This window comes from Falco punctatus, assembly GCF_963210335.1.
Source record: "Falco punctatus genome assembly, chromosome: Z".
NCBI classification, from domain to species: Eukaryota; Metazoa; Chordata; class Aves; order Falconiformes; family Falconidae; genus Falco; species Falco punctatus.
The window spans coordinates 76,741,383-76,767,872 of record NC_137586.1 but is presented as its reverse complement, the minus strand read 5'-3'; the positions used below and the strand labels follow the sequence as shown (position 1 = coordinate 76,767,872).

Here is a 26,490-nt window from a genome sequence, read left to right as displayed (position 1 = left end):
GAAGTGGCTATTAGACAAGTCTGTCACCACCATCTGAAAGAAATCACCTACCAGGTTTGCTCAAGCATTCTATGAGTGAATGAGTATTGACCCAGAATAAACACTTCCTCACCCTATGATGAGATCCATTGAAGAGATTTTTTTATTAATCTACATAACAGGCCTTTCTTATGTTGCTGTAGGATTCGTAACACTTCACAAATTCTTCTTCCCCTCTTAAGAAAACTGCTTCAGTTTTCTACCATTTGTTCTCTATTATTCAGTGAATTAACTAGTTTTTTGTGTTAACAGGGATTTGAATGTCCACTGTTCACAGCATGCTGTGGCTTCTCTCAAGACACTTAAGTATCATTTAACATGTACTTATTCTTCTAAATAAAGAAAAAATATGTTATCCTATCAAACAACAGGCTCATATTCCTTTTAATTTCTTTTTCTTGATAATTAAATAAAAGGCAATCTAAAACAAATTTTCATCTTAAAAAGTTAAGAAAAATCAGTCTGCAGTAGAATTATGTGTTTTGAAAAACAGGAGGACAAAAATGTTCAAAACCAAGAAGCACTAGGGGAAAAATCTGTCTTGAAGTCAAACAAAAAATGAAAGGAGGTGAGGGGCAGACTGTTAAGGAGAAGAGAAAAAGGAAATATTTCATGTGATCAGTTCAAAAACCTTATGTAATATATTGTACGTAATGTGGGGGTTTTTAGCTCTAGCTTGAATTTTAAAAAGACACTTCACCTTAACGTTGGAAAAAGCAAAACCTAAATGAACCGGTTTTCCCTGTTCTGTTTTGTTTTGTTTTGTTTGTTGGGGTTTTATGTAGAACAAGACACCAACTTTGACTCACGCTCATGCATTCCTTTAGATACCAGAAATTATATTTTATCAAAAAAGGTTCATTCATCTTATGGCTTATCGAACGTTGTTCTTAGAAAATCCTTTTTACTCCTTTTATTTATCGTATTGTGTAAGTATAGAAAGGTTTGAAATATAGAATGCTACTTTTTACAACCCAAAGGGCTTACTGCAGCTGAACAAACAATGGTCTGCAAGCTTAATAACTTACATAGGCATTTATGCTAGATTGTGGCTAGAGCTTTTAAATGGCAGACGAATCATAACTTGTCTTAACAAATGTTAATATAAATATAAACCTTAATAGATACAGCTCTAGTCTCATTTGAGAAGTGATCAATTAATGCAGAAAAAAACTTTGAAATTCGGTCAGCTTATGACATCAGCCATTGCCTCCTGTTTCTGAAATGATGCCCTAATTGTATTACTCAAAGAATTCAAAGGCATATATGTAGACTGGAGACTGAAAAGATCGAACAATCACATTACTTGGATCTGTGAGCAAGACACATTAAAATTCAAATTCCAGTGATGTATTTCAGAGATCATTTCAGGTGCAAACGTAGTAATATCTAAGGAACACACCTGATGTTTTATTAGCATGCCTATATTAAAAAATGTGAAGAGGTCACACAGCTATGGCACTAGCACCCCACAGACCTCATTGGCTTAAGCACATCTTTCCCCCTGTGCGCTGTCTCTCCAGGACACGGGTTTCATTCCTCATGCGCTAAGAGTGCTCAACCACTTCAACAAGCAGGTGCAAATCCATTCAGCCACCAGGTTTATGTTCCCCGGAAAAGAGATATGTTATTTTCAGAAAGTCATCAACAGCACACAGAAATTTAAAAAAGGAAAAAAAAAGGGGTGGGGTGGGGGGGAGAAGAAGGAAGCCATGCATGTCTATCTTGTACCTGCACTACTTGCAATTTTTTTGTTTATCTGAGCATTTGTGAGCGTATTCAAGTATTTGAGGGACTTCAAAAAGTTCCACCTAGCTCTTTCACATGCGGGTCTACCAACGTTTCCAGATAGCCAACAAATCTGCTTCTGCAAGCAATAAAATTCTTCGTTAACAGATTGCTTCCTGATTGCTTCTTCTGAAGTTTATTGCTGAAAAATACGTTTGGATGATAGCCACCCATTTTCTAAATGCACTTGCCTCAGAATAGATGACTGCAGAGATTAATGAATGGCTACTGCTTACCATCTTGGACTATCCATCCACAGTGGAACCTCAAAGCTACGTCCAGTACTTACTTGGGACCAGCAGGCTGGTGAAGAAGCTCACCGTTCATTCTCTGAGATCTGGATGAGATCTACATTTTGCAAAGACAAAATTGCTTTCAGTGGATTTATGGCAAAACCTCCTGCAGATTACATTTGCACAAACCCAAGAACACCTAACGTGCGTGTTCAGTACGCACCACCCAACACAGAGACACTTTCAGTCCTTACAACGTGTGTACAGATCCTCTAAGGAGTTAAGCAGACAACAGAGGAATTAGTGGTACAAAGTACCTTCCACATCACATGGCTCTTGTACTTCTTCAGGCAATCCCTGTGTACCTTGGAAAGCACTTTAGGAAGCTCTTGAAAGTGCTCCTGAATTGAGGCAGTGGAAAGCCATTCCCGAACAGGAGCTTAATGAGTCAATATTGGTTTCAAATGAATGCACTGCATTCTCAATTGTAAAGGCCATCAACAGTCACTATTCAAATTAAAAGATCATTAACAAAGGTTCTAAACAAGGACACCATGTCTGAGTGAAAAATAACAAGAAACAACGAGTAGACAAGAAAGGAGCTGCTAATTACAGCAGTAAAAGGAAGCTGCTGTAAAGGGGTACTAAACTTCCTAAATTAACCTTTCTGAACAACATATTATGTCATTAAAGCAATATAAAGGAGAAGAGCTACCTTTGGCATTAACTAAAACTCTGTATTTGAAGAAGTACAGGTACACATATATGAATATAACCTTTCCCCAGACCCACTGAAACCTATCACTTAAACCTAAAGCCTTTACTTCGTCCTTGAACCTTACTTCTCCCCACCCCCACTTTAAGTTGGCTTTAGCACCTTCGGCAGAAAAAGACTGTTTTGTTCTCTTGTTATATCGACCTCACAACCATCATTGTCAAGTAATTGTATGGCAAAGAGTTGTTAGCTCTTTAAACTTTCAGTGAGCCAAAATACTGATTTTGGGAAATATTTTGTCAATAATTCCCTTGCACCATTTTAAAAGATGATACAGATCGATTCCATACCGTTTTCAAGATCCCCCACTTTGGCTACGCTTGTAAGGACAGTGCTTAGGCATTTGCTGCATTCTCGAAACCTTGGGTTTGCATCATTGAAAATGTGTTGGGTTTAGACACCAGTTAATTCATCCTGATCGGGGGAGGCTCTTTCTCAGAAAACTGTCTTCAACATTTTAGAAGTATATTCTTACCCTGAGAAATAAGGTGAGCCATTGTCCTGTCTTGTATAGCTCCGGGGGTGGTGGGGGTCGGGGGTGGGGGGAAACAGAAATCACTTCTTTAGCTAAGGCATTCAATGACCTTTTCATGTACTTAGAGATCAGTATCTGTCTGCACCCAGTCCTCAAGAAGTGCAGACGTTCATTTTTGATTCTGTGATAATAGTGAATACGGCCATAAGCCCGGTATCTCTTTGGCAGTTTGACAGATCATCAGATTTGTATTTGTCAAATGAAATTCATATCTTATAGGCATGGTTAGATGGCATTCTTCAACTCCAACAAGAAAATCAGCTGACTTTTTGCTTTGATTAGAAAAGTAGGAATTTGCATAAATACCGTTTGGCTATATCCGAGAGACGCGCATATTTGCCAGGAGTCCAGACCAACAATTCATAAGCAAAAAGAGTTTGGTACTTTCTGTGTCTCTCTTCCATTCAGAAGCAGCACAGGTGACCATCACACAGCTCGGCCTCACCTTGGTGAGGCAGCTCCACGTGGGACCTGACCTACTGCTTGGCGCTCCTGTGCTTGACCACGCTCCTGCTTGGGCCTGCTCCTGTCTATTGAGAGCAACCTCTGTCTTGCCGGGCTGTGTGAGGGCTGGGGGATCCTGGGAGGTGCGGCAGGACTGTTGGCACTGTCTGCATTGTCACAGCCACCTGAATCAGTATTAACCTATGTGGAAATCAGATCTAGGATTTCTGAGAACTGAAGCGCCCCAAGACAGTGAAAAAGAGAATGAAAGACCTCAGAGTGTAAAACGTGTAAGGACTTCAGGCGGCTGGTGGGTGACATCTGCCGGAGCACGTTGGGTTACGGCTCCCACAAAGTGGAAGCTGCTGTACAGCAGGCACGTGATGGAACTCCTATGGAAGCAGATGCTGTGATGGCAAGTGTCAGGAGATACGCGATAGGCCCACAGATGCAAAGCTATGCTGATCAAATAGTAAACCCACGTGTAATAGGTTGTCAAAATAATCCTGAAGTGGAATTAAGACCTCCACCTGGAGAGGTAAAGAAAGGGAATACTCCAGGAGAATATTGACAGATTGATTTCTCTGGATTACCAAAGTGCAATCATTATATAAATAACTTTTGGTATTGGTAGATACCTTTTCAGGATGGCCTGAAGCTTTCCCGTGCCAGAGCAACTGAGCTAAAGAAGTAATAAAGAAATATACTAGATGAGATTATTCCAAGATTTGGAGTTGCAAGTGGGATCTCATCAGGCAGAGGCCCACACTGCACAGCAGAAGTAATACAGACAATTCCTGCCCTTTTAGGAGTAGAATGGGGTTTACGTACACCTTGGAGACGCCAGTCCGCTGAGAAGGTAGAAAGGACGAGCAGATATTTAAAGAAACAATTGGCTAACCTATGTCAAGGAGCTAAGTTAAAATGGATAGATGTTTTACCTGTCACTTTAACGAGAATCAGAATCACACGAAAAGTTAGGGAAAAAGTGAGCCCAGTTGACGTATCATATGGAAGACCTGATGCTGCAAATTTAACAGGAAAGGAAGATCAAATACCTGTTTCTGGTGATCAAGTGTTAACTGAATATATATTGTCTTTGGGAAAGACTCTTTCCTCATTGTACAGGTACATTCAACAGAGAACACCTGTACCAATGGACGTGCTGGTGCCTCTTTTCCGACCCAGAGATCAAGTATAACTTCAAACTTGGAAGGACGAGCCTTTGAAGGAGCAGTGGAAAGGGCCATGTTTGGTATTACTGATAACTAATACGGCAATAAAAGTATTGAAGGAATTTGTTCTTGGATCCATTCCAATAGGACTAAGAGGAGTTCTGAGGTGAAGTGGGGATCAGAAGCAGTGGCTCCTCTGAAACTAGAAGTTCACAGATTTTAATGAACTGCTCTTGGACTGAAATAATATGAACTGCTCTTGGACTGAAATAATACCCTATATAGAAATGGATTGGGGGGGGGGGGGGGGGGGGGGGGGCGCGCAGTGAGGGCCTGTTGAGTTTGTGAACTGTCTCTTTAACACCAGCACGATTTCTTTGTAGATACTTCTCTAGCCATGTGTTTGTTACAGTTGTATAGGATTTTGCCTGTTATGTGGTATGATAAACTCTTAAATTCAGTAGAATCGGGAGAACCCACGGACTCAAAGCAGACACTTGATGATGATCCAGAAAACCATACAGACAGCCAATAGGGCCAGTGGTTGGGTATGTACACACTTCCCAGAACACTCAGATAAGGGGGTCCCTGTACTGGGAATACTCCTTCCTGCTAACATACCCTGGAATCGTCTGGGGGGAAATAGGTCCTTTGAAAGAGATCCAAAGATAGACCTGCAAGAATGGAATGTGGATAATCCCAGAGGAAGGCTGGCAAAACCAGAGTTTAACAACCCTTAGGAAAGAAACACTGTCTTCTATGGTGGTATGCTCAGTTTGCACCCTCTCCTCTATTCCTGAAACCCTTATTCCTCTCAGACCGCCTTTGGACGGAAAGGGAATGGTTCAGACAGCTTATGGGATGTGGGAGACAGGAGGAGGGAAGACTTTGCTGACAGTGAGTTCACAAAGGCAGTTTTGTTTTCATTTACGGTAAAAAGTAGAGGTGCATAATCTTCAATTTAGAGTGGAAAAGGGAGGTACCGAAGGGCAAAAATTCTCAGTTATGAGGACATCTCCCTCCATTTAAACAGCAAGCTTGGATGAAGGAAGAAAGTGAAGAATAATCTATCTTTCATGGGCAGTGTTGGATTTGTAACCAATTGTTTTCGCTCTAGATGTGCTAAGACAGTGGTGAATTAGGGTATCTAATCACGTTCCCCGAGTACCCTCACATCTGTTTTGCCATATTTTCTCTCTGGGTTTGGTGTGAGTTTTCTCACGACACAGCCTCTGGGTGTGGAACTATAGAATAATTCAGGTTGGAAGGACCATGCAGGACTTTAAACCAGTGCTGGCTGGCTTTTGGCCTCTTTACTTACTAAAGAGAAAACAAAGACTTTAATAAAAAAGATTTTTTTCTGTTAAAATCCTGCTTAACAGAAAAACATTTGAACAGGGTTACATGCAGCTTGCTAGGCCTCACCCTTCACACTTCTTAAGACACTGGTCCCCTTGAGCCATCCAGAGCAACGTGTGCCTGTAAAAGACACAGCGATAGCAATAGCATTCCTGGCCCATTTGATTAACTACAGTGTAAATGAGAGCATTTCCAAAGACTACAGTGGGCTTTGTCAAGGGCCTGACTAAACGAGGGAGTTTCCTCATCAGTTCTACCTATACCTTAAACCTGCAGATTCTTTTCTTGAGTGTACTTTATAGTCAGGAAGTATAAAATCACTGGCATCAACAATCATCCATTTTTAAAGTCGTTTTGTGCACTTTTTCTCAAACTGAAGAAATTCTTCTAATGGCCATCTGTTTTCCCATTGTCTCAACGCTAGTACAGCACTCATCACATGGTACTGCGCACCTTCATGAAAAGAGCTTACGCCAGGGAGAAAGGTGTTTATTTACATTGTACATGAGAGAATATTCATAGTGGCGGTAGTCTTTGCCTGACATAATTTCATTGTGAAAGAAGTGAAATTCTTCTCAAAGCCACTGAAAAATATAACAGTTGGAGAAGGTAATAATAAGCTGCTGGTAACCCCTGCTGATATCACGGTTATCAGAGCTCAGAAAAGAAGAGCCCTTGAAAAATAATAATGTAAGAGACTGGGTCCGTGAGACCCACCATCGCCACATCAGCATTGCTATGGCAGGAAACTCACGCCATCACCACAGCAAATGATTTATTTATCTATACGTTGTTAAGGCAGGAAGGTAACACCACTGCCACAGCAGAGATTTATGTCTGCATTGTTAAAGGAGCAAACCAACTGACACCATGGAGCAATGGGGGAGGCTGATCCTGCAAAACTCAACCAAACCCCTGTGCATGTGCCCAGCCCTGGGGTCAGGGGGAACAAGGTGCCTGGGGGCCTCTGAGCACCACCTGATGGTGTTAGGCACGTACACCATTGTCAGGTGGAAGGTGTGGTTAAGCAGAACAGCTTGTAACAACCTTCTAAAAGAAGAGAACCAACCAACATCAGAACGTTCCCTCACCGAATCTGGAAACGAATCGGGCTGTCGGGACACCGCAGCTCCAGGGTGATAGCTGTTGCTGTGAACTCTTCCCTTCTTTCCTTTCTCTCTTTATCTCTGGCTCTCCCTCCCTTTGCATCCACACATTTCTTGTTGGGCAAATGAAGCTCCTTGGCTCTTGACTCCGTTTTGAGTCTTCGTGCTGTTCCCGAGAATACAAACCGAACCACGCTCCGGTCTCGGACCGGCACGCGACAGCCCTGTAGCTCAGATCATTGTGGAAATAGTAGGTTGCGGGAACAACAACCTAAATGAAAGGTTTTCTTTGCCCCCTTTTACTTACTTCAGTGAGGACATTATACCGGTCATGCAAAGAGATACGAAATTCATAATTGAACACAATGTAACTGAAATATGATTTCTATATGTTTGCACTTGTGCTTTATTTATCAAGAAGACGTTTATAAGCAAGGCAAGTGGTACACAGAGCAGAGCTAGAATGAGTAAGCAAGAATGCCAGCTTCTCTTTTGGAACAAGTGTTTACTATTGAAAGAAGAGTCAGCACCCTAGCTTTGGCTTAAGGTGCAAAAGTGGAATGTAGCATGCTAGTTTAGGTGACTGGGTTGCCTTCCTAATAAACAAATTTTCTCTTAGTGTCCCCGTTTGTAGAATCGTTTCTGTTCATTAGAGTTCTTACTTTTTTGTTTGTTTGTTTGTTTCAATTTAGAACATAATCAGTAGCAATGTAATAAACAGAGAATGTCAAAAGAAAAAAAAAAAGTTCTTTGTCCTAATTGGCTTGTTGCTTTTCTTGATAGACTGCTCATTGGAGAATGACTTCTGGTCACGGGAGCGGTGGGCTAGCAGGCCAAGTCAGCATCAAGTTTCCTCAGCTTCCCCTTAACTTTGCCTGATCAGACCTGAGCTGAAGACTAGGTCACAAGCCATGCCCTGCCTGTTCTGAGCCGTAAGAGCTAGCCATGTTTAGGAAAGGAGGCAACAAGAAATGAAGGCTAACAGAGTTAGAAAGAGACTGTAGACAGGTAATGCCACTCTTTCTTTTGAAGACGTTTTTATTTCCTTTGCATTTGCACAGCACATGTCCAGTGCCCACGTTTGCTAAGCTGTCAGCATTAGAAGGTGTTAGGCGAAGCCATACTTTCCCAAAAACGGCTGTTTGGAAGTGTGAACCTTCTGGGAGCAGCGAGTAAAGAAAGTGACATCCCACGCAAACGCTGCGAGTAAAACTCCTCCCGCATGAACGCTGCGTGTACTCTGCCACGGCCAGCTGATGTGAACCTAAAATACACAAAAAATAAGCTATCTTTTTACAGCCTAGAAGACACTAACAAGATGTGCCTGTGCCAAGGGGACACAGGCTGCACAAGAGACTTGTGCGGGCTCCTTTTTTTGCCACCGCCCCCCTCCCGTGTCGGGAAGGGCAGCGTCGGGCAGACGCCCCCCGCCCCGCCCTGCGGCAGCCACGCCGGTGCCGCTCTCCCCTCGCACCGCCTGCGCTGGGGGCCGCAGACTCGCCCCGGCGGCACGGACGGCACGGGGCCGGCGGGTGGGCTCGCCTGAGCCGCCCGCTCCGCCCCGCGGGGTCTCGCCGTGCCCGGGACGGCTCCACGCCGCCCGCGGCCACGAGGCACTGCGCTCCCCGGCGCCGCTCCGCCGCCGACCCGCAGCAGCGGCCGGGACCGCGGCCGGCCCCGCCCGCCGGCTCGCCGCGCCCGGCTCGGGCAGGCCCGCCCGCCCCGCCGGGGCTCGCCGGCCGGAAGGTCCCGCCGCCGCGGGCGAAAGCCGCTCGGCAGCCGCGGGCGAGGCCGCCTGGGCGGGGCGGCGCAGGTGCCCGTGCCGAGGGCGGCCGAGCGGCGAGCGGGGCCGGGCGCGCAGCGGAGCGCGGGCTGCTCTCGGGCCGGGCCGGCTCTGCGGCGGCAGCGCCCCGTTCCTCCGCCCGGCGCCGGCCTCCCCCCGCCGGGTGAAGGAGCGGCGGCCGAGCGGGGTGGGCCCGGCGCCAGGCATGTCGAGGAGCGCCGGCGCGGAGGGCGGGCGGCCCGGCAGGTCCCTGCCGCCCCGCGGGGCCGGGGCCGGCTCCCCGCTCGCCCGGGACGCGGAGCCGGGGGCTGCGCCCCCCTGCCGCCGCCGCCGCCCCCCCTGCGGCCTCCGTTCTGTGAGAAACTATGGACTAGGGTATTGTTTATTAAGATTTATGTTAAGCTCAATGTAAAGTTTAGGCAACAAAAGATATGAAAACGCTTATGCAAACAGCTACCAGACACCGCTTGTGAAAGATAAGATAACCGCCAGATGTCCAGGAACGACAGAAACAAGACAGACAACCCCACATAAGGATATATGAGTGAAGGGTCAATACCTCCACTACTTCATGAACACGGAGGTAAAGATGTATAAAAAGGGACTGTTTGAACTGCTCAGAACGGCAGTTGGCGGAGCGCATTCTCCCCTGCCGTCCAGCGCTGGTTTTGCTCATATTCTACTTGCTATAATTAATAAAATTTTAATTGGATTATGATCCATTGTGGTCTCAATTTATAACAATTTCTGGTGCCGTGACTCGGATAAGGAACAGTGGGCTTCCGTCCTCCGGGGAGGCGCCCCGCGACATTTCGCGGCCCCGCGACCAACAGCTTACTCCAACCTTACAGACGAACCTAAATTCTAGAATAATGAGCAAAGGAGAAACCGGTAAAATCCCATAAAAATTCTGTGCACGAGAGTCCGGACGAAGACGCAGGACGCGTAAGTATATTGCAAATTTGTTCACAAGGTTTGCCGTTCGGGCGGGATTGGGTTTCCTGGAATATAACGAATGAGAGGTTCGATATACTGAACCAAGCGAGTGTGGACTCTTAAGTACTGCGTTTCCCATCTCCCGCGAGGGACTGGGCCAGGAACAAGGGGAGCGAGTGAGTGTATGTTTGTGGATATTCCAGAAGATGGGGGTGAAGGGCAGCAAGCCTTCGAATCCCATGGGAAGGGTACCCACTGTACCTAAGAATACCCCTCTGGCATATATCTTGGACAATTGGAGATATTTCCCTGGAACCCTAGGGAAAGATAAGCAGAAAATGATAGAATATTGTACTAAGATATGGGGAGGGAAGAGGATTTCTAAAAATGTCTTTTGGCCAGTCTATGGGTCAGAAGAAGATTGGGTAAGACAGCAATTAAACCTCTGGGTTAATAAAAAAAAACAACCCCTTAACCTGGAGGAGAGTCAATATGCGGAGGTGTGGCTAAAAAAACGGGAGCTAGACTTTACCCGCTGAATGAAATAAAAAACTAAACAAAAGAAAAAGAAGGGAGAGTTAAGACGAAACCCTTCTAACCCCCCCTCCTTACATTCCTCCTCCTGCTCCTGCAGAGGTCCCCAGAGCACCCACTCCCCCACCAGAGTCGGAACAAGGGTCTCCCCCTCTTCCTAGACGCGTAACTAGAAGTCAAAAAGGGGCAGCTCAAATATACCCCCTAAGAGAAATGCCCATGGGGGGACCTCAACCTGTGATCGGATATATTTCTGTGCCTCTAAATTCGGCTGACCTACGAGATTTTAAAAGGACCGAGATGGGAAACTTAATTGAGGACCCACTCGGAGTGGCAGAAAGATTAGATCAATTTCTGGGACCAAACCTTTATACTTGGGATAAGATGCAATCTATCCTTTGTCAATTATTTACTACCGAGGAAACCCAGGGACCCCAAGCAGATATTAAATGGCCACTCCAAAGACCTAATTGGGATAATCAGGATCCGGTGCACAGAACTCATATGCAGGACCTGAGAACTATAGTAATTCAGGGGATTAGAGAAGCAGTACCCCGTGGCCAGAATATCAATAAAGCATGTAATGAAATGCAAAAAAAGATGAGAGCCCCACTGAGTGGCTGGAACGACTGAGGAAAGCCCTTCAGCTGTACTCTGGGGTAAATCCAGACAACCCTTTAGGGCAAGCGCTCCTCAAAACTCAGTTTGTGGCAAAATCATGGGAAAAACTTTAGCGGAACACTTCAGCAGGAGAGGACAGATAAGGGTAAAAGAAATAATTAAGCAAGAAAAGCAGATGGCCAGCAAGGGCATAAATTACCTTAGACTGATAAGAACATTGCAAATGAGCAAAAGGTGAAAAGTACACCATGAGGAAGACCTACAGCCTTCCTCCCATAGACCACTGCCCACATTCTAAAGACCCCGGCCCACAATTTTTGGAAGAATCTGCGCAAGCGTGAAAGACTGATAAGCTAATTAGCATACGGAGCGAGGGTAGGCGGGTTCAGGTAATGAATATGTATAGGCGTTAATGGAATATTCATTGTTTCAAGCTTATTTGCTGCAGTGTTGCTTATTTTGGTTACCGGATTTATGGAATGTGGAATTTGACTTTGATAATTGTTACTGTGATTTTGGCTATATTTTTGATAATAATAGTGAGCTCTTGGTGTTGCTGTAGAAAGATACCTGTGTGTTGCATTTTGTAAGTAGTAATTCTGTAAGTGATAAGTGTGTTCTGTGAGTGTAAGCTGGGAAAAATGGGAGGAAAGCAGAGTGGTGAGATTTTAAAGAAAAATCCGCTAGGGTGTGTTTTGAGTCACTGGAGGGATATTGGAGGGTCTGCTGGTGGAAATGTGAATAAGAAAACATTGATAAAGTACTGTAATCAATGGTGGCCACTTTATAAGCTGGAAGGTGGGGAAAAGTTGCCTTGTAATGGAACTATAAATTATAATACTTTGCTGCAGTACGGAGAGAAGGAGAATGGGATGAAGTAATGTGTGCTGATATGTTTGTGTGACAGAAGGAGTGTGGGATTAACACCACCTGATCTTTGATTATGGCTCTAGAAAAGGATAGGAGGGAAAAAAAAAAAAAAGGAGCAGAGCAGGAACAGCATCTCCTGCCCCGAATCCTTCTGATGGTGGGGAGGAGGGGGTTGCTGTTGCTGACAATTGAGCAGAAGGACCTGACAATGTCACCCCGATTGCTGCAGCATTTGCAGCACAATAGGACCGGTAACGGCCCCTCTAGGGCAGGCAGCGGGTCTGAGGAGAGTAAAGGTGAATCTCTGATGGGGAAATTTAGATGTTTGAAAGTTAGTTGTGAATAGGACTGGATAAAGGTTCGAGTTGATTTTTACTAAGGTAATCGTGATGTAGAAAAGTTGGTGAATACAAAACCAACTTATTTGGTGTTAAACTTCAGCGAAAAGAATTTGTTACAGTTGTGGGAGCTGCTGGCCGCCAGGAAAATACCCTGAAACCTTTAAAGTACAAACTAAGAAAACAAATAAGAATGCCAAATTCACCAAAATCTTTGTTGGGAAGAGATTTATTAGAACATCTAGACGTTTAAAGAAGGGGAAATGAAACCAAAAGTTAAAAATGATCAATTAACTAAAATGTTGAGCTTATCTTTAATTCAACAGAAAAATGGAAGAGAGGACCTCCCTGAAGTAAAAGAAATCTTTAACCAGGTATATCTGAAAGTAAATTCCAAGTAAAGGGAAAAATGCTTTCCCTGTTACAGTAGAAATGATAAACAGGAGGCCTGCCTAGTTCAGGTAAAACAATATCCCTTGGTCAGCAAGGCTGTGGGGAATATTGCATAAAAACTAAAATAAAATACACTCTGTAGTAGTTCTACTAATGTAAATCTGTGTTTTACCATGACTGTGACTTGTTATGGGATGTGCAGATGAAACTCTGCATTGACAACAAAGTACAAGGAATAAGGTTGGTCAAGTGCCTCCTACCACAGTCAAGGACAAGACTGGGTTGGCCTCTGTGTTTGCCACCAAGAAGGATCTTGAGCTCTGCTGCTGGCTGCAACCCAGTAGGCGTTGAGCGGTGGGGACATATGCCATGCCAGACCTTGATGTGAGGAATGGCCCCCTCTGTTATAAGAGGGTCGTCCAGGAAGGAAGAACATAAGATGGCTCATTGAGGCACTGATTTGGAAATTGGAAACCGCCTGGCCGACCATGAAGCCATACAAGTAGCAGAGGAGGTAGGAAAGGAGGAATTATCCTTAATACCAGATGGTAAAATCCAAACTGTAAGTACAGATCAGGAGCCAAATTATTCTAAAGAAAACTTAAAGGTCATTCAGGACATGAATGATAAAGTAAATAAGTGGACTTATTTGAGGGATGGTCGTATAGTGGTACCATCCAATTTAATATGGACCACAGCCGTAATAGAACATAATAAGATGCATTGGGGAGCTGATAATTCATATAAAAGTCTAAACCAGAAATTGATAGGGCAGAACTTGTATACTGTAATAAAACAGGTGACTCAGCGATGTGAAATGTGTTTGAAAATTAGCCAGGGCAACAGTGGCAAGTTGATTTTTCCAGACTCCCAAGAATTGGGGGGGTTACCAATATTTATTAAATGAATGGACACCCCAACGTATCATACAGTATTATAAACCTGCAACTTGGAATCCTAATGAACTTATTAACGGTGCTCGAGAAACTATCTACAATCTGAATCATATCATTTGTCTACAGGCTGTCTTGGAAATTATTACTAATCAAACAGCTAAAGCTTTTGACGTGAAATGCAATTTATCAACACAGGATGATTCTCGATTACCTGCTAGCCGAAGAAAGAGGTGTTTGTGGTAAAGTAAATGTTTCCAATTGCTGTTTGAAAATTGATGACAATGGTGAGGTAGTTAAACAAATCACATCAGAGATAGGGAAGTTAGCCCATGTTCCCGTCCGAACTTGGAAAGACGAATATTGACTTGTTTTCCTGGCTTCTCAGGAGCCCCTGGGTAAAACGAATCCTATTTTATTTGTTATGTGGATTAGCCACCTTATTGTTTTTGCCATGTGCTGTTCCATGTTTTATAAGATTAATTCAACACGTTTTAATGGTTTTACCCGATGGCGTTAAACAAATGCGAGGAGCATGACAATTTATTAACATTTTAATAGCCAACAAGAATTTGGAAACAATTGACTTTTAACAATTCAGATAACAATGTAAGCTGAGTAAAAAAAAAAAAATAGAATAGCAACAAAAACAAGCGCCAGGAACGCAAAGACGAGGATATGGTAACGCCTTTTATACTTTTTCACCTCCGCCATAAGTTCTTGACGTGAGACAACAGAAAAATGCACCCTCTGCCTAAACAGCAACAGGAAAAAAAAAAAAAAAAAATTATCTTCTTTCTAATGAACCATATAGGTTAAACGTTTTGAGAACACTCACCTTACAGAGTGTTCAGAGGGCGAAATGTCCACTCTAGACCCTTCTTCCCTGGCAGGTGACGTGGTGGTCTGGTGGTAAGAAAACCTTACATTGAAAACAGGGACCTGTCATTTGGCCATAGTGCCATAAATGTTACCATTAACAGACTTACCGGAGTGGTAAGCTCGGGAAATGGGTTTGGGACTTCATCTGGGCACGCAGTAGCCATTGTTTATCACGCGAATGGTCCGTGTATACCTTTGAACATGCGCATGCGCGATTTTAAAGCCCCACAGAATGTGTTGGAAAAATCTGGAAAGACCGCGCATGCGAAATCCCTATAGTCTAGCCATGATAGTGACGCATGTAAAAAAAAAAGGGAATGTGTTAAGAAAAAAAGTGTTATTTTTAAGTTTTGGTTTTGTATGTTATTATATGTATTACCCAACTATGCCTATTGTAATTGTGACGTATTACCTTGTGAGTGTTATGATAAATGTTGGGATTGTGGAAAAAGGTTTGCTTGCAGTGCTGAGAATGAAAGTAGCGTCTAATAAACAATAATAGGATAAAAAGAAAAAGGGGGGATTGTGAGAAACTATGGACTAGGGTATTGTTTATTAAGATTTATGTTGAGCTCAATGTAAAGTTTAGGCAACAAAAGATATGAAAACGCTTATGCAAACAGCTACCAGACATCGCTTGTGAAAGGTAAGATAACCGCCAGATGTCCAGGATGCCTCTTGTGAAAGATAAGATAACCGCCAGATGTCCAGGAACCGACAGAAACAAGACAGACAACCCCACATAAGGATATATGAGTGAAGGGTCAATACCTCCACTACTTCATGAACACGGGTAAAGATGTATAAAAAGGGACTGTTTGAACTGCTCAGAACGGCAGTTGGTGGAGCGCAGACTCCCCTGCCATCCAGCGCTGGTTTTGCTCATATTCTACTTGCTATAATTAATAAAATTTTAATTGGATTATGATCCGTTGTGGTCTCAAATTATAACAGTTCGCTCCCGCACCCCCCTTCAAGCGCTGGGAGTGCTGTGGCCGTAGGCATGCAGCCGGCGGTGCCCCGCTCGGGGAGGAGGCCCCTGACAGGCCGCTCACGCACCCCTGGGCTGCGGGGCCCCCTCCGTCTGTCCCCACGGCAACACTCCACAGCTGGGTCCAGGGCTGCGGGGCCCCCTCCGTCTGTCCCCACGGCAACACTCCACAGCTGGGTCCAGGGCTCCGGGATGCTCCTTGTGGCGAGGCAGAGTTCGGGGTGGCCCCGCAGCACTGGGCCTGTGTGGGGTCGCCCGGGGATGCCAGCTGAGACCCCCGGGTACGCCCACGGTGGGGTGTGGGGCGAGGGGTGAAAGGGAAAAGGCACCAGCAGAAAGGGGAGAAATGAGCACACGGAGGCTGTGCCAGGGAAACACATTTGTTTCCTGTTCCTTGAATCAGGAGGGTCTGGAGCCCCGTTAGTGCCACTGTGGCCATGGTCTCTTGCAGGGCTGGGGAGGGTCCTGGGGGCTGGCGACCCTGCTCTATGAGGGGTGCTGGGCCACCCCAGGCGAGTGGTCCCTGTCGCGGTCGGGAGCAGAGGAAGGCCTGTGGCGGCTGCCCCGGGGAGAAGGAGCAGCCACCACCTGTGCCTGCCCCGGCTCCTCCTGGGGCTGCTCCTGCTCTGCAGGGACGGGCACAGATAGGGCATGGCTGGGGCCCGCATGGAGGGTGGCCTCCGACGTGCCGGCTTCCTCCTCCTCAGGGGAGCGTGCAGGGCTGCTGGAGGAGGCCACGCTGGAGTTGGGAGTCCACTCCTGGCAGGTGGCTTGAGCTGGAAGTGGAGGAGCTTTTTGTGGAGGACCTGGTGGGGCTGGAGCTGGCCACAGCACTGGCGTCCTCATCCCCCACGGTATGGGACTGCAGCAGCCTTTGGGCCACCTCGCTGCATCGCTGCACAATGACATTCTGCGGTCCAGAGGAACTACACCCACCGCCCTCCCTTCATCCACTAGGGGGGCGACCTTATATTGGAGGGACACCTGATGAGTTAGGCGAGACCTTCCCTTTGCAAAGCCATGTTGACTGTGCCTGATCGCAGGATGACAGAAAATCTCAAGGTGGAAGGGAGCCGTAAGGATCGTGGAGTCCCACTCCCTGCTCCTTGCAGGACTACCTTGAAGCTAAACCCTGTAGCTAAGAGCGTCATCCAGGCAGGTTCTGAATGTCTCCAGAGAAGGAGACCCAGTCAGCCCTCTGGGAAGCCTGCACCAGGGCTCTGTCACCCTCAAAGCAAAGACTTTTCCCTCACATTCAGATGAAACTCCCTGTGTTTCAGTTTGTGCTCGTTGCCCCTTGTGCTGGGGGGAATGGCTCAGAGCTGTGCCAGCAGAGGTTCACACTTGACCTTAGGAGGCATTTCTCTGCCAGCAGGGTGGTCAAACTCCGCAACGGGCTTCCCAGAGGGGTGGTCGATGCCCCAAGCCTGTCAGTGTCCAAGAGGCATTTGGACAGTGCCCTGAATAAAATGCCTTAACATTTGGTCAGGCCTGAAGGGGTCAGGCAGTTGGACAAACTGCAGAGCAGAGGTGTCGGTAGCTGGGCAGAGGGAGAGGCTGGATGCAGGCTGAGGGCATCGGATGTGTGATGAAACCGGCTTGCCTCCCGCCCGCTCTGCCCTCGGCATCTGCTGTGCTGTAGTTGCAGCAGGATTGCCTGTGGGAGGAGATGGACAGCATTAACTGCAGAAGAGTGTTATAATTCAGTGTCCCATTCGTGGGCCACTTTTCCTGATCATCCAATATATACAAAGGCCACCATTTATTACAATACTCAATCATCTGGCTCTTTGTCAAATCCTCATACAAATCCCCCCAATGTGCCAAGAAACATCCCAATGGAGAATTTTTGGGGATTTTATCATTTAACACAAGATTACCCAAGCTTCTACTTTTAAACAACCTAGTTAACTTAGTTGCCATGGTGTAATCACTCACAGTACAATACACAATTATTCAACTCTGTCACTCCGATCCGCGGATCCACACTCCACACTCGCTTTCGTTCTCAATTACACGTCTCACCCTTACAGCCACACTCACACTTTCCCACAGTTACTTTAAACAAACATATAACACAATATTATACCTCTTAATTTTCTTCTTAATACACAAACTCACAAAACAACAAAAAAACCCCAAAATCTTCTTCTAACTTCTTGTTAGAGGCACTACCTTAGAGAACACTATAGTATATAGTTTCTCTTGTCTACACTTTTGTCCAACCCTGCAATAGCTTTCGCTTATGTCTTACGGGCAGACGCCTAGGCTTCCACTTCCACAAGGATCCTTTTAGTCCAACCCTGCAATAGCTTTCGCTTATGTCTTACGAGCAGACTCCTAGTCCTACCCTGCGCAGCTCTTTCACCGTGTCTGACAGGTAGACTTACTCAGTGGGACTCCAACCCACTGGTGGGACTCCATCCCACTCCTTACCATACACTTATTATAGTGGGACTCCTACCCACTTCCTCTACTGCACTTACTTACTTACTTTAGTGGGACTCCAACCCACTTAATACAATTAGAAAAAGAAGTGTCTTACCAAAAATCCAGGGAACGTCGCAAAGAGCCTTACGGATCGGGGATCGATGGGTATCCCCGAGAAATCCTTGGTGCCGGCTGGAACCGATCAGGTCCCCGACTCCTCCGGTCTCCTTCAGCGAGGTCCCATATGGGTCACCAAAACTGTTACCGAAATCTCGGAATGAAGAACTTATTGACACCAATGTGATGTAGATAAGCAGACACTTCTTTATTGACGGCCGGGTGCGTGAGCGAGTCCTCTCACGATCAACGCACGCCAGGTCTCAAAATCAGACACCATATATAGAACTTATTCATACATATTCATTAAGTATTCATGCATAACCATGATATTTCCCGTAAATCATTAACATATTCTTCTCCCATATCCGATTCTGCGCAGTAGAGCTTAGAAAGGTCTAGAAATGGGTCTGGGGTACGATTTGGGTAGGTGGTATATGAGTCGGTGGTCGCGATCTCCCCCTGCCGGAATTACCTTTTACTAAAGTTCACGATTTCTTGGCAGGTAACTAGAAGCTGTTCCAGTCGACTCTCCCCAGTTTCCATTAATCTCATATTCTGACATTTCAATACACTTCTACATACAGAAGACTGGTCAGATACAAAGAAACCTTTCAAACCCCAAAGTTATTACCTAAGTTTTAACAATGGTTCCAGCCCCTTCTTCTAGCCTTGGTACAGGACGCACAGAAGATCTCATAGCAGCTTTTACTGTGCAACTATAAGTTTCATTAAAAATATTTCTTATCCTTCTATTTTTCTAGTCTATAAAATGATTTTATAAAATCAATTAATCAATCAAATAAAGTCAATCAATCTTAACTTATTAACAAATCAATAACATCCCTCTCCACTTGCAAACAACAGACCTAGGAGGGCACTTTTACTAACTGGCTACCTTAGAACCAGAGGTACCAGCCTTGTTCACCAAAGCAGCAGGGACATTACTGCAAAAGTTCCAGTTTCTACTGAATACAAACTAAACTACCTGCTCGGTCAGCGCTGACTGAGATTAGGTGTCAAAGGCTGAAGACAGCGGGCTTGTTCAGGCTCCTGTGATGTGCCCAGGGATTCCTCCCTGGGAGGTACTCCTGAGAAGATGGTAACAAATGGAGAGGTAGGGACACCCTCCTCCTGCAGCTTAAACCCTCCCGTCCATGTTCACCATGCACCCCAGCACCTCCATGTTCAAGGGCAAGGATATAAATTCCTGTTTCCCTGACACAGGCCCTCTGTGCTTCTTTCTCCCTCTTCTGGTGCCTGTCCCTGATTCCTGTGCCCCACCGTGGGTGGCACCTGCCTGGGGGGGGCTGCCAGGAGGGTGGCAAACGTGGGAAGCAGAGAGGGACCCGGCACTGTGGGCGAGTGCCAGCGGGAGTGGATGGGGCTGGAGCAAAGTGCCCCTTTAGGCTTCTCCCTGTGGGTGGGGGCACAACCCAGCAGGCTGGGAGACTTTGGCCCGGGGCTGCCCACCGAGCGCCCAGCTCCCCCCTGCAGATCCTGGCACTGCACAGGGAAAGGCAGCCAGCTGCGGGAGGCGTCACCCAGCTGTGGGCAGGCCACGCTGACTGGTCCCACCAGGCTCCCTCTCGCAGGAGACCAGTGTGAGGCATCACGAGTGGGGACGAGACACACGGCCAGGGGTGCAGGTCACAGGGGTCCAAGCTGGAGCAACACAGGAAGGTAGAAGATGGAAATAAAAAATGGTATTTTCTCTCCTGATGCTGTGTGCCTGTGGGGGCAGAAGGCCCGCTGTGACATCACCGTGTACTGGAAGCTGACGTCAGCCAGCGTCACCCATTGTGACATCAGCCAGCCATGGGCTGTGACCTCACATCCCTCACCGCTTTATCTTCGGGCACCGTCAGAGCCTGGGCCAGTCTGGCTCGTGCCTGGCCTCCTGCCGAGCGTGCCTGCGAGGCCTGAGGCTTCTCCTGGTGCTGGGTGGTGCTTCGGGGGTTGCCGCCGGCAGCTCTCGGTGTCCATCCCAGAGCCATCGCCTGTGTTTCCCCGGCCCTGCCTGGATCAGGCAGCCGGGCACCGCGGGCTGTGCTTGCAGCAGCGCAGGTGAGCCGTGCGGGGAACCGTCCCACAGGGTGGCCCTGGGGCAGGTGACAGGACTTCGGGACTCGGGGAGACGGGAGGGTGTCCTCCTTTAGGGTCCTGGCCATTTCTTTCTCCCCTCCCTTCCCCGAGGCAGCGGCTGAGCGTGGACTCTCCATTTTGCAGCGTGTGACACCAGTGAGGGGGAGCAGCTCCTCACCCCCGGGTCTCCCCAGCCTGCTGCAACAAGCAGACATGGCCAAGGAGACAGAGTGGAGCTGCCCCATCTGCCAGGAGGCTGAAAAGGAGGTCGCTTACGCGATGCCCTGTAACCACCGGTTCTGCCTGGGCTGCATCGTGCGCTGGGGAAAGAGGAACACGTCGTGCCCCCTTTGCAGAAGACTGATTAAGATTGTCAAGTTTTCTGTGCGGGCAGAAGACGACTACCTAGAGTGTGTCATCCAAGCCCGCCACGAGTCACAAGATGCCGGCAGCCAGGCAGGTGGACTTCCTGAACGCCTGGCCGAAAACAGCCCCCCTCGCCCCGTGGCGTCCCCTCCACTTTCTCTGCAGGGGATGCCGTCCCCAGCTGAGCAGGGAGCTGCGGGGACAGAGGCTGTGGGTGGCCTCCTGCCCCAGGTCTGGGCGGAACTTTTCCAAAGGCAAGAGCAAATCCTGGATCCCGTGCTGCCCTGGCTGCGCCAGGAGCTGGCAGAGATATTTGGGGCCCAGTGGTGGCTGGCAAAGAGAGCAGAGGGCATCATCCTGCACTGCCTCTGCATCTGTGGTCTGGATCGGGAGCTCGTGCTCCAGAGAGTGCAGGACTGCCTTCAGGGACATACAGCGCAGCTGGTCCATGGCATCATCCATAGCATTGTGGAGAGGTGCAGCGAGCAGGCCCAGAGGCTGCTGCACTCCCATGCTGTGGCGGATGAGGATGGCGGCACTGTGCCAATCTCCAGCCCCACCAGCTCCAGCCCATCCAGCTACAGAACCTCCAGCTCCAGCTCCTCCAGCTCCAGCCGCACCACCTCCCGCAAGGGGACTCCCAGCTCCAGCCTGGCCTCCTCCAGCAGCCCTGCATGCTCCCCCGGCAAGGAGGAAGCTGGCACGTCAGAGGCCGCCCTCCACAGGGGTCTCGGCCACCGCTCACCTGCACCTGTCCCTGCAGAGCAGGAGCAGCCCCAGGAGGAGCCGGGGCAGGCACAGGTGGTGGCTGGTCCCTCTGCCCAGGGCAGCCGCCGCAGCCCCTCGGATCCTGTCTGGGACAGGCAGGACCACTCGCCCAGGGGACCCCGGCGCCCCCCAAAGAGGAGGGCCACTGACCCCCAGGACTCTCCCCAGCCCTGCAAGAGGTGACCCGCTAGCACGGCTCCAGCACCCCCATGTTCAAAGGCAAGGAAATAAATTCCTGTTTCCCTGACACAGGCCCTCTGTGCTTCTTTCTCTCTCTTCTCCTGGTGTCTATTTAAAAGAGGTGGAGGTGGGGCACTTTGGGACATGGCAGTGTTAGCTTTACAGTTGGACTTGACAGCCTTCAAGGTCTTTCCCAACCTAAATTCTACGTTCTCTACAAGCTGGAGTTCCAGATTTGTGAAGCATCACGTAGGAAAGGGAAATGCACAGCTGCAAAGGAGTAGCGTCACTTTGCAGAGATCTCAGCCTGACAGAGACAAGTTTTAGAACCAAGCACGGCAGGGCTCTGTAAATGATGTCCCCAGTGGAAATGCAAACCTCCCTAGAGAAACGCATCCCGTCCTGCTTGCAAACAAGCGGTGGCTGGGCAGGGCAACCCAGGCTCCGCCAGTCCCGTTGCCAGTGGCACAAGAGATCCTTGTCTCCAAGGATGATCAGGTAACTCTCTGATCCAAGCAGAGATATTACTCCGGGGTTCTGTGTGTGTGGTAACTTTTTATTCCCCTCAGGAGCCAGAACCCTTCTAGGGATGCTTAAGAGATCCTGCCCTTCAGAATGGCAACAGTCCGGGCACAGGGACAGGCCAGGTGACAGCTTTGGTGCGTGCTATCCTGGGCACTGAAGGGGTTCCGTGCAGGGAAAGAGCTGAGACAGCTTTCAGACCAGTGCCGCAACCCACCAGAGAGCCAGAGATACCGGGCTCCTTCACCAAAGCAGCAGGGACTTTGCTTTAGAAACGCCAGTTTGTACAGAATACAAACTGAACTACCTGCTCGGTCAGCGCTGACTGAGATTCGGTACTGAAGGCTGAAGGAAGCGGGCTTGTTTGGACTCCTGTGATGTGCCCAGGGATTCCTCCCTGGGAGGTACCCCTGAGAAGATGGTAACAAATGGAGAGGTAGGGACACCCTCCTCCTGCAGCTTAAACCTCGTCCCCACTTCTCTCCCAGCCCGCTTTCAAGCAAGGGTTCACCACTTGATCCCGTCCCACTGACTGTACTACAGCAGCCCCAGGAGGCAGGCAATACCCCACCGTGAGCCTGGCTGCACTGATTCCTCCCAGCTCCCTGTAAACGGCAGCCAAAGCAGCTTGGGGAGTGCAGCGAGAACAAGCAGAGAGAGACCTGCCCTTGCTCGGGTGGCCCAGCCGGTGGCCCACACCAGCACAGGGCAGCCAGCACTGCAGCTCGATGGCAGGACACCTTTGCTCCGCCTTCCTCACAGCTTTGCTCAACGTTTTGCTTGTGTGCCTCTTTTTCTCTCATCCGTCCACCCTCAACAAGATTTTGGAACGGGATGAGAGCAATGGAACGCTTCAATGAAGTCACTGAGCTGATGCCTAAACCCTTAAAATGGTGGTGCACCTGAAGAGGCAGCTAATACTGGAAAAGGAAAGTTAAGGAACTTTAAATAGGATTGCTTTTTCCGTTTCAACAGTCTACATTCGTTGAGGATTCCTAGAGTTCTTACACGGGTTTAGTCATTCCATTGCTTCTGTAGCTTGCACGATCGCAAGGGGCTTTCGATTGTCAGCAATGGAGGTGTCAACAATCGAAGCTTGCTGGCACCCTCCAAATCCTTAACTCTTCCTACGGTTAGGACAACTTTTCAACAACATGAGGGAAGGCAGAAGGAGAAGGCCAGTCTAGCGGCACACCCGGAACCGTGGGGAACATTTGTAAATGTGCAGATTTACTTCATTCAGATGCCTCGATGCTGTCACTGTGGCGAGGTCCACGTCACTTCAGGGACATTCTCAGGATGGAGACCTCTCCCATGACCAATGACTAGAAATGATTCTGAAAGGCAGAGGCAAGAAGAGATGATGGGACAGCACTGCCCATGTGGGAATCCATCCTGGCTCCCTGGGGGCATGAGCAGGGCGTCTGCGCCCCTTCTACCATACTCTGGCGGGAGAGCAACTACAACTCCTTCTGGCATAAAGTGGTTCAGGCTCCGTTGCTGGTGATTTTGGGGACCACCAACGCAACAGCTGGCCAGGAGCACCATTGACCAGAAGCGTGGCAAACTTCGTAAGCGGAGAAGGATCAGGCACTGTGGGTGAGTGCCAGCGGGAGTGGATGGGGCTGGAGCAAAATGCCCCTTTAGGCTTCTCCCTGCAAGCGACGGGGATGACCCAGCAGGGTGGGAGACTCTTGCCCAGGGCTGCCCACCGAGCGCCCAGCTACCACCTGCAAAACCCAGCACTGCACAGGGAAAGGCAGCCAGCTGGGGCAGGCGTTATTCAGGCATGGGCAGGGGTCCACGCAGACTGGTTCCACCACACTCCCCCTCGCAGGGGACATGTGCGAGACGTCTGGAGCAGGGACGACACAAACCGCCACAGGCCGCGGGTTGCAGGGGATCAGGCAGCCGGGCACCGCGGGCTGTGCTTGCAGCAGCGCAGGTGAGCCGTGCGGGGAACCGTCCCCACAGGGTGGCCAATGAGAAGGTGAATGGGGCCTGGGGAGCCGGGAGGGTGTCCTCCCTGAGGGACCTGCGTATTTCTTCCGCCCTTCCATTCCCTGGGGCAGCGGGTGACCGTGGCCTCTCTCTGTTTTGCAGTGTGTGACGCCAGTGATGGGGAGCTGCTGCTCCTCCTCAGCTTTCCCCAGCGACCCGCAGCAAGCAAATGTGGCCACGCAGACAGAGTGGAGCTGCCCCATCTCGCAGAGTGCTCAAAGTGACATCGCTTGTGTGATACCCTGTCACCACCAGTTCTGCGTGGGATGCATCCTACACTACATTATATGAACAGTGAAATGTCGTGTCCCCTTTGCAGAAGACCCATGAGGGCTGTCAAGTTTTCTCTGTGGGCTGAAGACGACTATATCCAGTGTGTCCCCACAGGCTGCAAGGATTCGCCAGATGTCAGCAGCCAGGCAGGTGGAGCTCCTGCCAGCTCCACATGTCACCGTGGTGTCCCCTCTGTCCTCTCCACAGGGGATGCTGTCCCCAGCTGAGCAGGGAGCTGCAGGGACAGAGGCCGTGGGTGGCCTCCTGCCCAGTTGCTGGGCACTGCTTTTCAAAGAGCAAGAGCATCTCCTTGATCCCATGCTGTCCTGGCTGCGCCAGGAGCTTGCAGCCATATATGGGGGCCAGTGGTGGCTGGCAAAGAGTGCAGAGGGCATCATCCTGCACTGCCTCTGCATCTGCAGTCCGGATCGGAAGCTCATGGCCCAGACACTGCAGGATTGCTTCCAGGAACATACAGCACCGCTGGTCCATGGCATCATCAATACCATTGCGCAGCAATGCAGTGAGGAGGCCCAAAGGCTGCTGCAGTCCCGTACTGTGGGGGATGAGGATGACGATCCTGTGGCCAGCTCAAGCTATTTGACATCCAGCTCCTCTGGATCCAGCTCCAGCAGCTCCATCTCCTTCACAACCAGCTCTCCACATCCAGATGCACCAGCTCCAACCCCACCAGCTGCAGGCGCACCAGACGCCAAGCGGGGACTCCCAGCTCCTCCAGCTGCCCTGCAGGCTCCCACAGGGAGGAGGAACAGAACACGCTGGAGGCCACCGTTCGCAAGGGTCCCTGCTGCCCCCAATCTGCGCCCGTCCCTGCAGAGCAGGAGCAGCCCCAGGAGGAGCCGGGGCAGGCGGCAGTGGCAGCAGGTCCCCCTGCCAAGGGCAGCTGCTGCAGACCCTCTGCTCGCAGCCGGGGTAGGGACCACTTGCCCAGGGGACACCGGCACCCCCCGAAGAGGAGGACCACCAGCCCCAAGGACCCTCCATAGCCCTGCAAGAGGCGGCCCCGCCGGCGGCACTAGCCTGGCTCCAGCAACTCCTGACTCAAGGGAAAGGAAAGAAGTTCCTCTTTCTGTGACACAGGCTCTGGGCGCTGCTTTCTCCCTCTTCTCCTGGTGCCAGGTCCTGCCCTCTGTGCCCCACTGAGAGAGGGCACGGACAAGGGTCCCCAGAGCCCCAGGGCCATGTGGGCACCATCTCCTCCCACAGGCAATCCTGCTGCAACTACAGCACAGCAGATGCCGAGGGCAGAGCGGGCGGGAGGCAAGCCGGTTTCATCACACATCCGATGCCCTCAGCCTGCATCCAGCCTCTCCCTCTGCCCAGCTACCGACACCTCTGCTCTGCAGTTTGTCCAACTGCCTGACCCCTTCAGGCCTGACCAAATGTTAAGGCATTTTATTCAGGGCACTGTCCAAATGCCTCTTGGACACTGACAGGCTTGGGGCATCGACCACCCCTCTGGGAAGCCCGTTGCGGAGTTTGACCACCCTGCTGGCAGAGAAATGCCTCCTAAGGTCAAGTGTGAACCTCTGCTGGCACAGCTCTGAGCCATTCCCCCCAGCACAAGGGGCAACGAGCACAAACTGAAACACAGGGAGTTTCATCTGAATGTGAGGGAAAAGTCTTTGCTTTGAGGGTGACAGAGCCCTGGTGCAGGCTTCCCAGAGGGCTGACTGGGTCTCCTTCTCTGGAGACATTCAGAACCTGCCTGGATGACGCTCTTAGCTACAGGGTTTAGCTTCAAGGTAGTCCTGCAAGGAGCAGGGAGTGGGACTCCACGATCCTTACGGCTCCCTTCCACCTTGAGATTTTCTGTCATCCTGCGATCAGGCACAGTCAACATGGCTTTGCAAAGGGAAGGTCTCGCCTAACTCATCAGGTGTCCCTCCAATATAAGGTCGCCCCCCTAGTGGATGAAGGGAGGGCGGTGGGTGTAGTTCCTCTGGACCGCAGAATGTCATTGTGCAGCGATGCAGCGAGGTGGCCCAAAGGCTGCTGCAGTCCCATACCGTGGGGGATGAGGACGCCAGTG

At 49.2% G+C, this 26,490-nt stretch overlaps 1 protein-coding gene and 2 long non-coding RNA genes across 4 annotated transcripts in view; 2 read left to right on the top strand and 1 right to left on the bottom strand.

Annotated features, from left to right (window-relative positions):
• LOC308056149 overlaps positions 1-26,490 on the bottom strand; it is a 301,816-nt gene that overhangs the window by 5,550 nt on the left and 269,776 nt on the right. The window lies entirely within an intron of this gene.
• Positions 15,105-15,632, top strand: LOC308056106. The gene is made up of 2 exons (XR_013924709.1): positions 15,105-15,350; positions 15,392-15,632. It is a non-coding gene; the product is annotated as an uncharacterized lncRNA (long non-coding RNA).
• On the top strand, positions 21,783-26,115 carry LOC308056781 (uncharacterized protein). Of its 2 annotated transcripts, none has more exons than XM_080372618.1 (2): positions 21,783-22,139; positions 24,267-26,115. In XM_080372618.1, exon 2 carries the CDS (start codon positions 24,570-24,572, stop codon positions 25,599-25,601), a length of 1,032 nt encoding a protein of 343 aa, XP_080228744.1. In that variant the 5' UTR covers positions 21,783-22,139; positions 24,267-24,569; the 3' UTR covers positions 25,602-26,115. The 2 variants fall into 2 exon arrangements, with proteins under 2 accessions (XP_080228744.1, XP_080228743.1); XM_080372617.1 differs by lacking the exon at positions 21,783-22,139 and adding an exon at positions 24,076-24,108.

What these genes read in the sequence shown, in the direction of transcription:
- LOC308056781 (XM_080372618.1), top strand. Translation starts at nt 24,570, where the DNA reads ATGTCAGCAGCCAGGCAGGTGGAGCTCCTGCCAGCTCCACATGTCACC.